Source organism: Seriola aureovittata, chromosome 18 (assembly GCF_021018895.1).
Source record: "Seriola aureovittata isolate HTS-2021-v1 ecotype China chromosome 18, ASM2101889v1, whole genome shotgun sequence".
NCBI lineage: Eukaryota > Metazoa > Chordata > Actinopteri > Carangiformes > Carangidae > Seriola > Seriola aureovittata.
The window spans coordinates 10,923,353-10,940,230 of record NC_079381.1 but is presented as its reverse complement, the minus strand read 5'-3'; the positions used below and the strand labels follow the sequence as shown (position 1 = coordinate 10,940,230).

The 16,878-nt window shown below is 41.2% G+C and overlaps 1 protein-coding gene across 1 annotated transcript in view; it reads right to left on the bottom strand.

The window, feature by feature from the left end:
- The window catches only part of bcr (BCR activator of RhoGEF and GTPase), an 86,065-nt gene that overhangs the window by 4,348 nt on the left and 64,839 nt on the right, over positions 1 to 16,878 (bottom strand). Inside the window, exons 9-22 of the mRNA XM_056403905.1 lie at positions 11,374 to 11,495; positions 10,464 to 10,629; positions 10,177 to 10,296; positions 9,671 to 9,746; positions 9,320 to 9,424; positions 8,816 to 8,890; positions 8,259 to 8,356; positions 7,390 to 7,521; positions 4,607 to 4,666; positions 4,164 to 4,273; positions 2,415 to 2,554; positions 1,568 to 1,702; positions 1,329 to 1,434; positions 7 to 169 (exon numbers count right to left, since the gene is read on the bottom strand). Of these exons, the coding sequence (XP_056259880.1) occupies positions 7 to 169; positions 1,329 to 1,434; positions 1,568 to 1,702; positions 2,415 to 2,554; positions 4,164 to 4,273; positions 4,607 to 4,666; positions 7,390 to 7,521; positions 8,259 to 8,356; positions 8,816 to 8,890; positions 9,320 to 9,424; positions 9,671 to 9,746; positions 10,177 to 10,296; positions 10,464 to 10,629; positions 11,374 to 11,495 (1,608 nt within the window). The remainder of the gene's footprint in view (positions 1 to 6; positions 170 to 1,328; positions 1,435 to 1,567; positions 1,703 to 2,414; positions 2,555 to 4,163; positions 4,274 to 4,606; positions 4,667 to 7,389; positions 7,522 to 8,258; positions 8,357 to 8,815; positions 8,891 to 9,319; positions 9,425 to 9,670; positions 9,747 to 10,176; positions 10,297 to 10,463; positions 10,630 to 11,373; positions 11,496 to 16,878) is intronic.

The following is a 16,878-nucleotide window of genomic DNA, read 5'->3' as shown; positions in this document are numbered from 1 at the left end:
CCTCACCTGTGCCATAACTTCCAGGGACCAGCTGTCCCCCATGCTGATGGGTTGCGTGGGGTTAGTGGGGATCTTGCTGTCCTTCTCGGCGGGCCTGAGCAAAGTTGGCCCGAACACCGTTGCCAGGTTGTGGAGAGACATCTTGTTGACACTTTCCTTCTCTGCCACCCTGGGGAGAGGAACAGGAGGTCCGTAAGTGATGTATATAGAGGACAAGACCCGATGCAGCTGATGTTAATGTGCAGTGATGGAGTTGTGTTTTGAGTATGAAATTATGTGAATATCAGAGACGCTAAACGTCCTAATTCCTGAAGAAAAACGTTTCTAGGACAGAAAAGGACAGTTGTCCACTCTAGGTAGGATTCAGTGTCATTCTGTTGACAGTAAATCAGGCCTGGCTTATTTTCACATTGACATTTTGGGGACAATGCAGGTGACAGCAGTCAGAGCTTCCTGTTTTGAATTCCTGAAAAACCATTAATTTCCCAACCTTCATTAGTGTCTAGACAGAAAATCAAACAATGTTTTTATCCATTGATCACTTCAGTTATTTATTAACTGAAAATGCCAAACATTTGCTACTTTCGCCAATATCAGGATTTTCTGCTTTTCTTTGCTTTATATAATTGAAAAGCAAATCTATTTTTGTATCGAACTGTTGGTTGGAAAAAACAAAGTATTCAAAGGCCCGATCTTGGGTTCTGGGACATTGTGATGGACAACATTCACCATTTATTACTATATTTAATGTAACAGTGAGTGAGAAATTGTTTCCTTATGACTGAACATTTTCCAATGCTCTTGATAATCGAGCTATATCCTTGCACCATCCATCACATACTCGTGCAATGCTTTTAAACAGATGTGGGCATTGTTGGTGCTCACATAACGTTGGAGCCTTTTGTCATTCGAAGTCACCATGGTAACCAGAAGACATTTTGCTGTTGCAGTTAAATGACATAACACAATAGTGACTGCTTTTGCTGTAATAGTATAAGACCAGCACCAGTGAGCCAAGCCACTGAGATGAACACTGCACACTACCTCACACCACCTTGAAAACAGTGCGTCGTCCTGAAGTGACACTGAGATAAACTGGGCTAAATTGCAAGTTTTTAACATTATAAGAACCAGTCTTAAATTAAATTAAAGTCGTTCTGGGATCTTAGCGTATCTATTTTGTGTGACTGTCATTAAATGCACTTCCTATACAGCTTTTTTTCTTTTTGTTTTGCATGTATCCGTATTCCTGTCTCTCTCAGTGTGTGTGTATTTGCACATTCATGTCTTCATATTACACAAGCACATGTGTATTAAGTTGTTCATACCTCTTCAGGTGATCCAAAAGGAAAAGGAATGTGACCAGGTTGGGTTCTGGCAGCGACAGCAGTAAGTTCAACATGCAGCTCTCTTTGGCCACACTATCAGACAGGGCTGAAGGGAAGAAAATAAAGGGGTTTTTATATATACAACCACTAATGATTAGTGATTGATTGTTGATTGTTTATTTAACTAATAACAAAGCTGTGTGTCGATTATCGATTATGTCAACAGCCCATTGACTTACTGATGCCGCCTGCAAAGTTGGGATAGAGCTCATCAGTGAAAAGAGGTTCTGGCAGCTCTCTGAAGTACAGCTTCAAGGTCCCGGCGATGGCATTGACGTCCATCTCACTCATCATCACTGACACATCTTTATTATCTGCAGGAGAAGCAGACGGCAACAACATGAAGTCAGGAGGCTGAGAGACGACAAAGAGAAGTGACAAGGCAGGGAAACACCTCGGCACAAGCAGGCAGTCGCCCTGTTACTGGTCAGTGTCACATCAGAAGGAGATCTCACCCACTACACAAAAGATACTGTACATTCATTTGTACATACAGCCACATATAATGCAAATGCAAAAGTAATAAATCTGTTAGTCTATAAACCCTGTTAATCATTTCACACCGGAGAAAATGCCTCATTGTGACAAACTCTCAGAGCTACAATAATGATCAGCTGATCAATAGAGATAGAACGATTAGAAAAAGGATTTCCTTGCAGCGATGGTCAATGTATCCTCTCAGCTTTCTTCCCTAGAAATGCATGGCAGTTGCAGTATTATAACCACAATATGGAGTAGTATAAATTGTAAATACCGCACATATGCTAAAGCAATTGAATTTTAGTGCTATCACCTATAAATCTATCAGATGTAAAGTTCTTTTAGAATTCCATCAAGATACTTCCTGGGTATACAAGGGGTACAAGGGGATTAAAACTGGAACTGCTCCATGGAGAATGAAACTGGATTTTAACAGAAATATGGGCCACTTCTACAAGTGGCAACATGACAGATTTTATTTTAAAGGCTTTATTACATAAAACCTGCGCAGAGGATGCACTGTACATAGACAAAGGCTGTACTCACTGGTATCAAAGGCCGTCTTCAGGGCCTGAATATCAGTGGCCACCCCTGACACTCGGTAGATGCCCACCTCCTCCATACCCCTCCTTTCAATCTCCTCTAGGCACTGCCGGACGATGTAGGGAACCTTGGAGCGCTCTCGCCTACAGAGAGGGAAACACAAATGTCAATGACCACAAGCAAGCCTTTTATATTATGTAAAACACTTACTAGCATCAGTACTGAAATCAATGATGAGGCACAAAATGTCTTGTTTATTGTGACAAAAAGGGCAAAATGCAGGAGAAATAGCTTTTGCACTGCTGTGATTACTGGAAGGCCTCGTAATGCCTCTGGCTCTTTGCTTGTGTTTCTGTTGAAATGGTTTTTTTTAAATCTACAATGCTAATTGATTTTGTCCGGTAAATCTAGTTAACCCACTTGTTATCTTTAATCCTCAGTAATGTCAGTGATCAGCAACAACAGCAAACAAGCGAAACACTGATGCTTCCACGAGGCCTACATGCTTTCTCCCCCTTTCCCTTCTGTCCGCCTCCTCCTTTTTTTCTACTTCCTTCGACCAAAGAAATTAAAGCGACTAAGTGTTCACGATAAACAAACATTTAACTGCGTAGTCTCTGAAAATTGATTTTTATTTCTCAGGAAATAAAAGGGAGTCTGGAGGATAGAAAATCAATCTACATATTATGTTTTACTGTGGAAAATAATATAAATAATGTAACATATACATGATTTTTAGCCTTGCGCCAGACATGGCTTTCGGGAAGGAAACTCTCAAGTCTGTGTCTTGGCCCACTACTTTGTTCTAGGCTGAAATATTTGAACAACTATTAGATGGTATTAGATGGTGATTTCATGATTATGTATCCTAATGACTCTGAATAAAAGATCCCCTGACTCAGGTTGACATTTGTGGTTTTGAGAGAAATGGCACATCAACTACTGGATGGGTTGCCATGAAATTTGAGCATTTACAGCTATTCATGTTCCCCTCGAGATGAAATGTAATAACTTTGGTGATCCCTGAACCTTTCACCTAGCACCATCATCATTATCTTAATATTTCCAATACTTTTAGCACCAAATAGTGTCAATACTTATGGCATTCCTATGAGCCTCCGCTGTGCTTTGTGTTTAGTGCTAACTAACAAGTGTTAGCTAAACCAAGGCGGTGAAGATGCAGATATTATACCTGCTAAAAGTCAGTATGTTAGCATTGTCACTGTGAGGTTGTTAGCACGTGATGCTAATATTTAGCTGCAGCTATCATGTCTCTAGATACTTAGACTTGTTAATTAATGTTCTAAATGCTAAGTTCTGGATGAGGAAGAGCATGCTACAGTTAAGGATAAGACTCAGAGACACTTGGCAGTCCGTAAAGAGGATAATGTGGATTTTTTTTAATGCTGATGAGAGAGTAACAATTTGTTTCTTATAAAGAGCCACAGTCCTGGTGAAGGACAATCATCCATCCAACTGGAGATGTCAGCTAGGCAAACAAAGTACAGTAAAAGACATGACAAACTGCGCCATCAGCATAACATTGTGGGATATGAGGAAAGAAACAAAAAGATAACGAGCATAAAAGAAAAAGAGGCCTAAAATCGAGCCCCTAGGAAGGGCACTGAAGAATATGAATGTGCCCATGACTCCTGATAGAAGTAAGGACAATAGTTTGGAGGTAAACAGTAGAGGTGGCGAGATAATTAGTCTGTAATTGGGTGGCTTCTGTCTATTTAAATGTCAACTCACTTGGTCACTGTGGAGATCTTGACTCCAAACACACCCATAGGTTTCCGCGAGGGCATCCTCTTCAGGCTGAACTCTCGGCTGGTGAACTTCATGGAGAGTTTAACCTCAATCTGACACGGGAAAAAAGGGCTGAGAGTTACAACAGGTTTACAGTGTGAATCCAGTCTACAAGCCTAAAATCCATCTGCTATAGCTTTCCACGATCTTGAGGAAATCCTCACATGTTCAAACCAGGTGTAGACTTCACAGAAATAAACTACTAAACCACATCCTGGAAATGGTTTAGAATATTCCTCACTGCTATGTGCTGCTATAATATGAATGTAAGGCTGTACTGGAGCAAATAGTGACACATTATTTGAGTATTTAACTGCTGAACAGGGTACAAAAGTAGAAAATGCACCAATGTGGTGGAAAAGGTCTGATTAATGTGATGGACTCACCCCGTTCATGGGAATGACTGTTCTCTGCCAGTCTTTGCCTTGGAGAGTCTGAGGGTCAAGCTTAGTGGATGCAACACAAAAGGACAATATACGTTATTTCATTTGAACTATAAACATATTTCATCACATCCACACCATGATGCTGGCGATAATAGGTCACATTCAAACAGCTGTTGATCCAATAAGATCACGATTAGTAAACTGTTCAAATGATCTAGTGTCTGAAGTGTATCTAAAAAATCTTTTATGATTTCTTACGGAAGATTGTCACTATTTTCTCATCAACCACTACGGCTACATTATTTTTTCTAATGTTTATTTGCTTAGTTATCTTCACATACTGTTGCCTTATTTATGTACCGCTCTCTTATGTCTGAATAGCAGTGCATTAAGTTATAACTGCATCAAATCTTCCCTCTGTTATAGTGGAATGTTTTCAAAGGTGTTTTACTGTTGAGTCACTTCCCTTTACTGTTTTTTTTTGAAAATATTATTTGTTTAAAGAGAGTAAGTTCACACTCAAATCTACAGAGACAAGCCATCTGGGGCAATAAAAGGTGGGTACAGACACACACACACATACACACATCTGACATAACGAAGCAAACAAACACACATACACACACACACACAAAAACATGCACGCACGCACGCACGCACGCACACACACACACACACACACACACACACACACACAGACACAGACACAGACACAGACACACAAACACAAACACAGTATACTTCACGTTGTATGTTTACCTAGGCTAAGCCCCATCTGGTTGCGTGCGAAGCTGGATCATGTTTCTCATAACTGAATCTTTCACTGGTGAGAGCGCTCTTTGGTTTGAGCCATTTATCGACACAGAATTACATTCCACTAAAAAACAGCGAGGCCGAAAGAGCTCCTCTTGCTTCCCGATAAAAATGTTTGAAGAGCTCAAGTTTTTGGCCAAACAAACATGATTTTATCTCCTCCAGCCCTCAGCCCAGTGCTGGTTAACCACATATTATTTACCAATAAATCACAGCTCTGTGAAACCTAAACCCTATTAAATGCTGAGACGAAGCCAAACGTACGAGCAGGAAGAGTTTACAACACAGCACATCAAAATGGAGACAGGCCTACACCTAAGAGGAATGTGAATATTTAAGAAACAAAGGGTCCGAAACGATGTAAAAAAGATTGTTAAATTTTACTGCTTTCATTGTTATAAGATTATAATACTATTAAAAATAATTTCACATTCAATTGTTGCTTACACTCTTAGTCATACGGGGGGGGGGGGGGGGACTTCATATAAAGCAAGGATTACAATACACTCATGTATTAAGTTTGAGCCGTTAACAATGTGGCAGTGGTAAAACAGTAAAACTAGATGGTAAAATGTGGGATTTATCGGCCGCTGTGGCTTCTGCTGAAGACAGGAGCGGCTGTTTCTTGCCTTGGATTTATGAAAATCCTGCTCAACAACTTTCTCACCACTCCGGGTGGTTTGTCTGGAATGACATCATCTGCCAGGAGGTGATCATTGTCACAGGATTACCAGAGGAACCACTAGGTGGAGCATGTGACCGTAACTCACAGTCTGGCAGACAATGAGCAGCTTGAGGAGACTTGTCCAAATGTAGATTGTCTGCTCCAATTTGAACAAAGTGTTCAGGATACAGACTGGACAAACTGAAGACTGCTGTTATGAATTTAGTATGCATACAGTGTGACACAACATGCAGATACTGTTACACCATTGTTTTCAATGAGCCATTCATTGAAACTCATCTGAAACAGTGCAGGCATAAGAAAATAGGCTATTTCATGTGTTTCAGATGCTGAGAGGAGATCGGTTTGTGAGTTTTTGTGGGTGTAAAGCGAAAGAAGCTTACAGCAGTGTCCATATCACATGTGCACACACACACACACACACACACACACACAACACACACACACACACACACACACACACACACACACAGACACACCTGCCATGCTGGGGGTTGGAGGAGCAAGAAAAGGATGTTTTTGGTGGCCGAGGATCAAAGCAGAGACTCGTATTTCAGGCTAAATCTTTCTGTCTCTCCCTGCAGCATTTTTGTCTTTCTCCTGAGTGACACTTGGCATTATGCTGCAGGCTGGCTTCATCTTGGCAACCTAATCACCTTCTATCTAAATCTGCTATAAACACGCAATCTGTCAATCCCATGGCCAGACTCCTCTGGACAGTGTCTGTGTTTGTTTTGTTTCTGGGAGTGTAACCAGAATTTTGACATTTTTATGGACAGAACACTTGACAGTATTGATGTATCTTCCACCTGTGCAGGATGGCATCGCTGTTGCTCAATACCCATTACAGACCCTGGACTGTGATGAATGTTTTAAGCACCTAAAACCTGGCAGCGAAACGATGAATCAGTGGCATGAAAAGTAAAGCTTTGTGTCAGTCTATCAAAAAAGAAAAACTGCGGAACATTCCCTCGCTTCAGTGTGTAAATCTTAACTGAGCAGGAGAAATTACACTCACTGACGGGCACTGAACAGATGTTTTTCTCCATTTAACCAACCCCTAGCTCACCATTATATATTAGGGTAATTAATCTAATCAGCCAATTGCTACGTGATGCACACTCAGTCATTCACTGAGCAATAACATGCATTTCATGTTTTGTGGCAGTGGTGGTGACATAACTGCCTATCAGCAATGAATCATAGTATGTCTGCTAAATGGAGAAGTGAGGGGGTGGGGGTGTGTGTGGGGGGTGTTGGTGGTGGTGGTGACGTCATGTCATACCGGGATCTGTCCTTTCCCCATGATGCGGTCTGTGCTCTCTCCATCCTCTTTGTTCTGCTTGGTCTTGTTGTAACACTTCTCGTAACAGAGCAGCCTCAGGGTCTGAGAGCCCTCCAGCTCAATCTCAAACTCCTGAGGGGAAGAAAAAAAAAAAAAAAAAAAACATCTGTTGTGAGAAGATTCATTTGCAAAAAAAAAAAAAAAAAAGACAAGCGCGGAGACAGGAATAACAACAGGAATGACAAAGATAATGACAAACAAGAGATTATACCTCCAGAAACACCAGTATATTTTAATCCATACATCCCACCACAGGAGCACAGTTGACCAACATTCCCTGTAATTATGTAAGGGAGCTCTCTGCATATGGTTTGCACATCGTTCTGAGGCCCACACTGTGTTGGTTCACTTAGCATTTGGACAGATGTGAGTCATCACCAGCAGCTCCTCATTAGCTGATATTATTTCCACTTTGCTGAGCAAAATCCTCAAAGAGTCTTTGGGTCACACTGTGCTGCAGATGAACCCGTCCACTGACTGTGTCTCAAAGCTTCTTGTTCCTCTGTAGTGCTAACCTCACATATCCAGCTGTGTCATTAATGCATACATGTTCACGTGCTTGCATGCGTATGCGGTATGCATGTGTATGTGTGTGTGTGTGTGTGTGTTTGGTATATGTTTGCAGGGAGAGCAGATGCTCGGTGTGGGTTCTGTTAAACATCTTGTCATTACTCAGAGATGGACAGCTAACTGATTACAGGACCAGATGTCAGATACATGACAGGCAGCGTAAACTGCACCAAAACTCCTTCTCATCCCAACTGGGAATATGTAGAGTTGCATGTGTATATTAAAAACCAGTCTCCTACCTCGTTCCATTTGGGTTCAGTGGTGTATCGATACACTCTCGTCTTGGCTTTATTTGAAAAGAAGCCAAAAGAATCCACCTCCAATGTGCAGTAGAGATCTGACAGAGAGGACAGGATTGAAAAGATTAAAGATTGATATGGCTACTGAAATGTTCTTTGTGAATGCCTTGCATTAGCAACTGAACTGGCAGAATGTTCAATGTTATCCCCAGAACTAGATCAGCAAATTAGGAATGAGTCATTCATTCTTTCAAACATGTATGTCCATTCATTAGATATATGCAATCCAGCAAATATACCAAACCAGCAGCTAAAGAGATACTTGTGAAGTCCTACAAATCAACCAGTTATTCAAGCGGTGAAACTTGAAAGTCGAACCTAAAATGAAAGTAAATTTGACAGGAAACACAGAAATTCCAAAAGTTTCCACCAGAAAGAAAACTCCATGGTCACATTAAAGTTGAGCTCTCTCTCCCTTTCTCTCTCAGGAACTCATTTTGTCTGATTTGATCTGCATTTTCTGTTGTTTGCATGAAGGCTAAAGGTGAATGACTCACTCAAGCTCTGTTTGAGGCCGGAGGCGGAGTGGACGATTACATTCAAGAACCCACAGAGACCGGGGGATTCATCCTCTGGAAAAACAGTCAGCGAGTAGAGAGAGAGAAAGAAAAAAAAGAAAAGAAAAAAAGACAGTGAGGAGGGATTAGAAAAGCATGCAGATCTCTGTTTGTTTTGGAGCAGAATGAGACATGGAAGGAAGCAATAAAACTGCACTGTACAGAATAAAATGTGGCTTAAATCTCTTTGTACTTTTCATCCTCATTTTACCCACAATGATTTATCATTATCATTTCTTTCCAGAGCAATTTATTTATTTTTTTGACAATGTTTGATTAACAACAGAGATGCCATACAACCATGAAAACACAAACACACTTCTAATGTTCCTGTGGAATTTCTACTAAATCCAACATCCAAACACACTAAATGCTATCGTGACTGCTTTCAGGAAGAACTATATTTCGGAAAAAAACTTTCAAACACAAAACTTCACACCTCACCTTCTTTATTGATGCTGAGTGGAATGTGGTGGACGGTCTGCAGTTTGACGCAGGAGCTGGTTAACATTTGCAACTCCATGGAAGTCAAGGAGGATGTTTTAAAACCTTGAGGGGAGACAATATATTTAGACGGTAAATGACATCGTAGATCACAAAGAGCACGTATCTTATTGGGTTTTCTCTGTGTTTTCCTGAGGCCAAAACTTTGGTGTCTGTTTCTCCATTACAAGGTTCTTGGAGTAGAAGTTTCTAATGTACATGTATCTAGATTTTGTTTTAAAATGTGTCAAGTGCCTAAGATATTTTTTTCACAATGAACATTGTTCAACATGACATTTCTGGGACACTTACATTTCTTCTGCTGTTCTTTGATGATCTCCTTCCACTCCGCACGTTCATAGTCAGAAGAAATCAGGAAACCGTAACTCTGAAATATGAACCCACAGGAAAAAAAAAAGGCTGTTATTTCTGAAGCAGAATGAAACATTAAGAGGACACATCTGCACATTATCTGTGCAAATATAGAAACTCCAAATTTAAAATGCTGAAGTTTTACATTCTCATTCAGCCAGCTTAAACAGATGTAAGATTTCATAAAGCAACAGCTCTGTACTCATACATAAAGTCTGAGTAGAAGACAGATCAAGGAGAATTAATCTTAAGGAAGATCAGCGAGGGAATATTGTGCTGGTAATGAAGTGGAGGACGACAAAAAAAAAGCAGTAAAATGAAAAGAACAGATGAAATATGGAGAGGAGCGTACAAAGGGCAGGAGGAGGGTGATGATAGGGCAGAAATGACGATGAAAAAAGGAGAATGAGGAAACAGGGGCGGTTTAAGATGGAGAGCGTCACCACCTTGCCGTTCTTGTTGTAGACTCGGAGGGGCATACTCGGAGATGTTAACAGGAGGAGAGACTCCTGTTCGGACAGCTTCTTCCTGAGACGGTCGATGACTTTTGAACCCTTGTTGGCTCTCTGAAATCAAAGAGGGGAAAACAATTGGTGCGTGTACCTTGATACAAATCCCTGCTGTGGTGTGAGAGCCTGACAATTCACAAACCATTTTTGAGTTTTAATTAAAGTGAGAGAATCAAACATGGAATCCGTGCCCATAGATTTGGACGAGTGCGTATGAGCGCTACCTTCTCTCTCTGAATCTCACTGCGGAGGTGTGAGATTTTGACCTTCATGGCGTCGAGCTCTTCATCGGGGACCTGGGGGATGGTAAGTGGTTCGGTCTCCTCGGGGCCCTGGAAGGTCAGTTCAGTCAGGGGGATGTACCACTTACTGTCGTACTGCTGATTTTTTCTGCAGTGGCAGGAGGAAGGGGGAAAATGACGGGATGGATGGTGAAAGGTAGAGTGGAAAAACAGGGATGTGAGGGAGGTATGACAGGAGGAGCGGGTTGATGATGATGGATAAAAATGGGGATGAGTTGACAGAGGAGGCAGCGTGAAGAGAGGAAAAAAAAAAAGAGAGTCAAGTGAGAAAATTGGGCAATAATTCTTGGCTGTCATCTTGAGGAAAATCTTACTTTGAATGACAATGAGTTTTACAAATTGTAATATTTTGATGACTTTATGAAACCCATCGAGGATTCTCTTATAGATGTCAAATATGTGGTGATGACTCATTCTAGTGCTTACAAGATTTCTTCTTGTCTGATATTTTGTTCTGTACCTTAACTGCCTCCAAGATCAGTGAAATGGACTTAAAGCAGCAGAGCTCTCTGTTGTGTGAACTTTAATTTCAAACTTAAACTTGAAAACTGATACTGCCATTGTGCTGTATCAGAGGGTCTTTAATAATCATTCATTTTGGTTTGTATTCTACTTTAGTTAATTAATTATTTTTACAAACATTTTTGGTCATTTCAGGTCTAAGAGATTTAATTCTGACCTGTGAATTGGGGTTTTCAACTGAAGACATACATGTTTCAGTAGCATTCATTTCGAACTGTAATCACATAAGATTAAAGATTTTGCTGTATTTTGCAGTTGGAGTCACTCTAGCTCCCAGAGAGCAAGACACAAAACCCGTCATGTTTCTTACCCTCCAATCTGCTTTTTCAGTTTGGCGCAGAGCAGCAGATCTGTGAAGAGGAAGACATGTCGCAGCTTCCTGGCTCCCTCCACCAACTCCACCATGAAACTGTCCTTCAGCAGCTGCCGGTTCTGTGGCGACAACAGACAGACAACAGACAACAGACAACAGACAACAGTGGTGGATCAGTAACAAAAACCTTTTGGCGTTAATATCATAACAGTTAAAAAACAGGCAAAAAAAAAAAAAAAGCTTACTCTCTACAGTGAGGAAAAACAGCATATAATATCAGCGATGAGACATTTTTATGAGTCACAGTAACAAATCTGTTATATTCTGTGGACAGGACACAGTCAGTTCGCAGAGTCTTTGTGTTTGCGCTGCATCCAAAAGCTTTATCGCTCCTCCTCTCCTCCCAGACTCCCAATCCTGTTCTAACAGTGTGAAACTTGAAGGAGACATTGAGGCAAAGAACAGTGTAGAGGAGAGGAGGGAGAGAAGGAGGCTGGACTTTAGCTTTACTTGCTGCACCATCATCAGAAACTGTCAGAGACAAAGCTCATGTGCAACCTACTAATGTTTATTGAATGATAACCAAATTATTACCCAAAAGGTTTGCAGGGTTTAGCGTTGAATAACGTTGATCAAACTGATAGATTATTTTGTTATATTCTGGCGTTATCATCAATGTCCCGGTGATGGGGGGAAAAGGAAGAGTGATGTTTGGAACCCTGGGACTGATTACTGACGTCAGACTATGTAATGAGATGTGTAATACTGCAATTTGCCAAAAGGGGGCAGTGATGTCATTTTCCAAAGCAGAAAACACATTTCGAAGAATGGACTTGGAACAGACACAGTGAGCAGACAAATGTTAAACCACAACTTAATAGTTAATGGTTCATTTACATGCTCATGCCCCTGGTTTTACTGGTGGTACGGGGTATAAGACAGGTACGAACGGTTGGTTGTTAAGTATAAGAGCATAAAATGAAATTCTGTGGTTGTCTGTGAAGATTCCCAGTCATTCAGGTCATGGTTATCCAAGAAGTTTGGACTGAGGGTAACTGGACATGGCTGTAGGTGCTTGATGCTCTCATCCAACAGACTTCTTCAGTTCTGACTGACTGATGGGAGGGAGGTTGCAAAAACAGTCTTCAGAGCCCACTCAAACAATGGTCCCGATAATGACCCCACAGAGGTTAAATACCTGGGACTCCCCACCAGTCAGTCAGAGCTGAAGAAGCCTCTTGGTGACGGATTCAAGTATCTACAACCAAGTCCAGTCTCACTTGATTCAACCCGTCTTGGATAAATTCTGTTAGTTTCATTCTTAGGGTTGCACAAATTATATAATTGTATGAACAAATCTGTTTTCAGCGGTCAAAGATGAGCTTTATTTTTCAAGTTTCCCCTGAATTTGGTTTATTCTCTAAGTTTCATGCAGATTTCACCCACATTGATTGGATATTTAGCTTGGTTGCACGTAGTTATTTGTGTAATTACCCGAAATTGTTGTTTTAATTGAAGATATGACGAGCAGCAATGAATTTAACAAAGTTTACCTTAACGTTAAAGAGTGAGCCTTGCTAGCTAACAACACTATAACATTAACAATGTGCAAAGATAAAGGATTTTACGGTCCATCTGCTGCTGCTCTCCCAGCCAAACAAATCAGAAAGTAGGTTTATTCACCAAGATCTGCTAGAAAACTGTATTTCTTATCTACAGGCCACCCCTACATCCTTATCTTCCTCCTGGTGTCCTCACCCACCTGTCCCCTCCATCATGAACACACAGTTACTGTCACTGCCAGAACACACTGAAGTGGAGCTGATGCAAACGTGTGCTTACAAAGCCTGACTGGACATCTGCTGGCAGAGAGGAGGCTCATGCTGTGTCACACAGTGTTAGCGTTTGTGCATGACGGAGAGGGTGCAGGGAAGGTGAGAAAGACAGAGAAATGAGAGCCTGACGGAGAGAATGTGTCAGCGAAAGGAAAGAAAATGGAGAGAGAGAAGAAGAAGTCACAGAGAGAGAGAGAGAAAGTTGCTCCCACTGCAATAGTCATACTGCAGTTTTCTTAGTGTTGATACCAAACCATGTGACACGTCACTAAAGCAGCTCCTCTGCAGTGATCTAACACACACACACACACACACACACACACACACACACACACACACACACACACACACACACACACACACACACACACACGGAAAAGAAAGCCTACAGCTGACTAAAAATCATATTCTGATCCCCACAATAAGAATCTAATAGAAATTTATTTCCCACAGGTGGATGTAATTATTCACCTGCCATGATGGCGGCCTGTGATAGATAACTCTCAGCTTTCTGTCTGGCATTTGTCGCTGGTGGCAAATGGGATGCTACATCTGTCAGTGCGCAAACAACAAGATGATGAAATTCCACATAAGAGAACTGTCTTCACTGTTCAAATCACTCCTTCCTCTTCCCTATGGTCCCGCTATAATTTCTTTGATCCGGTTTGTGTTGTAGCACAGACTAGGATGTGTTGAAATGAGTCTCTGGTAAGTATTTCCTTTACATGTTCAGCATTCAGTCTCCATCTTTGGGTTTTGGGAAGTAGATGACATGGGAACGACACAATCCACATGTAATGGAGGATATTTTACCAACTAGGATATAAACCAAGGCTCCATCTTGCCTCACTTCTGTCAATCTACATCCTGTCACGTCAGTCTATATTTAGGATGTGTACTGTACAGTAGTTTGAATGCGTCCTCAGTCACACTGCCACTCTCAGTTTTGGCACACTGCTCAGACACAACATTAAACTGTGGGAATGAGGAATACTGGGGATACTATGAAGCAATGCATGCTTGTTAAAAGCCCCAATGCACCATCGGTATACAGCAAACTGATCTTTACATCACAGTCAAGTCTACATGGTTCCAGTTGGGCGCAGCAATATGAAGATTCAAGGTTTAAATCACATATAACCCACATGCATTAATAAAACAAATACAGTATGTAGGGATTCAACTTTTATAAGCAATAAATGAAAAAACACATATAGAGACATAGGCGTCTACTGCCATGCTAGCAGCTCTGTGTGAATCTATCAGCATGCTAACATGCTCACAATGACAACGTTAATATATTTAGAAGGTATAATAAAAACCATGTTCACCATCTTAGTTTTAATACATTAGCATGCCAACACACGGCTGATGGGAATGTGATTCGTTTTCCAGGTGTTTGATCATAAACCAAAGTACTGTTTGGGGAAAGTGAAATTTGAAACTGGAATATAAAAACTTTAGTCTGCTGGAGCTGCTAGATGAAAAGTCAGGTGATCACCAAAGTTATTAGGATTCATCGCCTGGACACCGTGGATGAAAATGTCAACCTCATGGTGGCGCTAGAGGCAAGCCATTCGGCTGCACTACTGCTGAACATTAGACTTTTGTTGTAATTTTTTGTAATTTTTATGTATATTACTTTCTTTCTTTCTTTCTTCTGATTGTACTCTTATCTTCTAACTTCTATTTAACTATTCAAAGAGCCCAGTCTAATAATCTGCCTTGCCTCTCCAACTAGTGGTGACAAGTTGCTTTTTCGTGACCCTGTGTTAACAGTGACGTAACGTGGCACTGCGGTATCACTCCACATCACAGCTGGTTACGGTCACAATTGGACCACACCTTACCATGACGCTGGGGTGTGGTCAGAGGTTTCAGGAGACTTATTGTATACCTTTCAGCCCACAGAGCCCAGTGCAGCTATTTTAACTCCTTTCAAAATCTAGTGTGACGTTATTCTTCAAGTATTTTTTTTTCCTTTTCTGTGGATGGTCTGTGCAGCTTTGAATCTTGAACCTTATGTCTGGGAGCGACATTGTTATCCAACAAGCTAAAATCTCCTGTGACAATCATGATGAGTCAGCAGCAAATTCTTAAATTGGACTATTTTATTGATTGGATTATTGAACAGAAGGTACAGCAGTAGATTCGGTTGGATTATTATACAGAAGGCACCTCATACAGATTAGAATGAAGGGTCAGTCGATGATGCTTTTTTGTGTTACACAAGACCTGCTTGATTTGTTTTCATGTTCAGGTAAGTGACCTTGACTTGAAAAATGACTCACTGAGAAACTACACCACCCATCCAGCTTCAGTGGTAATCCTCTCCTCTATTGATCCCATGATAAAGAGATAAAATAAAAGGAGGGATAACAGCTAGATTAGGGATTTTATGGGCATCTAACTGTGTGGGAGTGAGTGGGAATCGTGTGGAGGGATAAAGGGAGACAGGACACAACAACACAGGGACACAAATGATCTGTTTAACCTGCACGTTTAAGTCTTTTGTCAAAAACCCTTTTCAGAGGTTTAGACTTGATTCAATCAGAGCTAAGACATTTTGAATGTTCTTTTTTGGATCAGAAGCTGAAGTACTTATCAACAGATAACAGCGCTGTTCACAGGAGTTTATTAATCGTCTACTGAATGAAAAGGTTTGACACATTCGCTAAATGTTGTTGGATGAAGACATACAGTATTCCAGTCAAGGCTTGTTTCTAAATCAGTAATCTGATGAATCTAAAATGTGCTTATGATGCTGCTTTGCTCTGCGACCGGGGGAAAAAGGCATCCTTAACAAACCAGCTGTCTCAGCGCATCAGATGACATTTTCATAATATCGAAAAGCCAGTAGGAGAAATGTGACTTTCTCCATTTCTCATAAATAGCTGACCGGAACATCAGCAGCACCAAAGTGGAGGAAGGAGAGCGATGCGAGGCAGAGCACGCTGACAGCACAGAACGCAGATTAAATATTGACCATCTCCTGGAGGAGCCTCGCTGAGAGCGTGTGCACGAGTAATGGCATGAATTTACAAAAGATCCATGTTTATATTTAGAATACACGCTTGAAGGGGCATCGCTGCGCTTGTGTGTTTTGTCGCTGTATGTGTGTGTGTGTGTTTGTGTGGTGTGTATGGGGATGTGTTTGCATGATGACACAGTGAAAGAAAGACACACAGAAAAAAGGGGTGTAGATGATTTTCTACTCGAAATACACACTCGCACACACACACACACACGCACCAGGACTGTATCTTTCGGAAAGGCAAACAAAGCAGAGCGAGGAGGTGAACTGAGACTTAGGCAGCGCCATCATTCGCTTTTATATTAAGCAGTTTCTGTTTGTCCCCTCCCATCATCTGGCAGGGTCAGGGTCTCTGGGGGCCACTTGTGCTGCTCTGCTCCTGCATGCCTCCACTGAAGAAGCCACGGGTTACTCGCTCGTGTGTATGCAGGGAGGGTAAGAGTTTTCACCTCTTCTGATCTTAACTATTGAATAATAGAAAAAAGGTTACCGATTACTGCAGGGAACTTCTATTTAAACGTTTCTGCCCTGTTATGTTGCAGATGTGTTCCCCATACTCCACAATCATTAGTGTGGATTTAACTCAACACCATGCCAAAGTTTAGAGACTCTGTGTTTCTGATTGTTTGAACA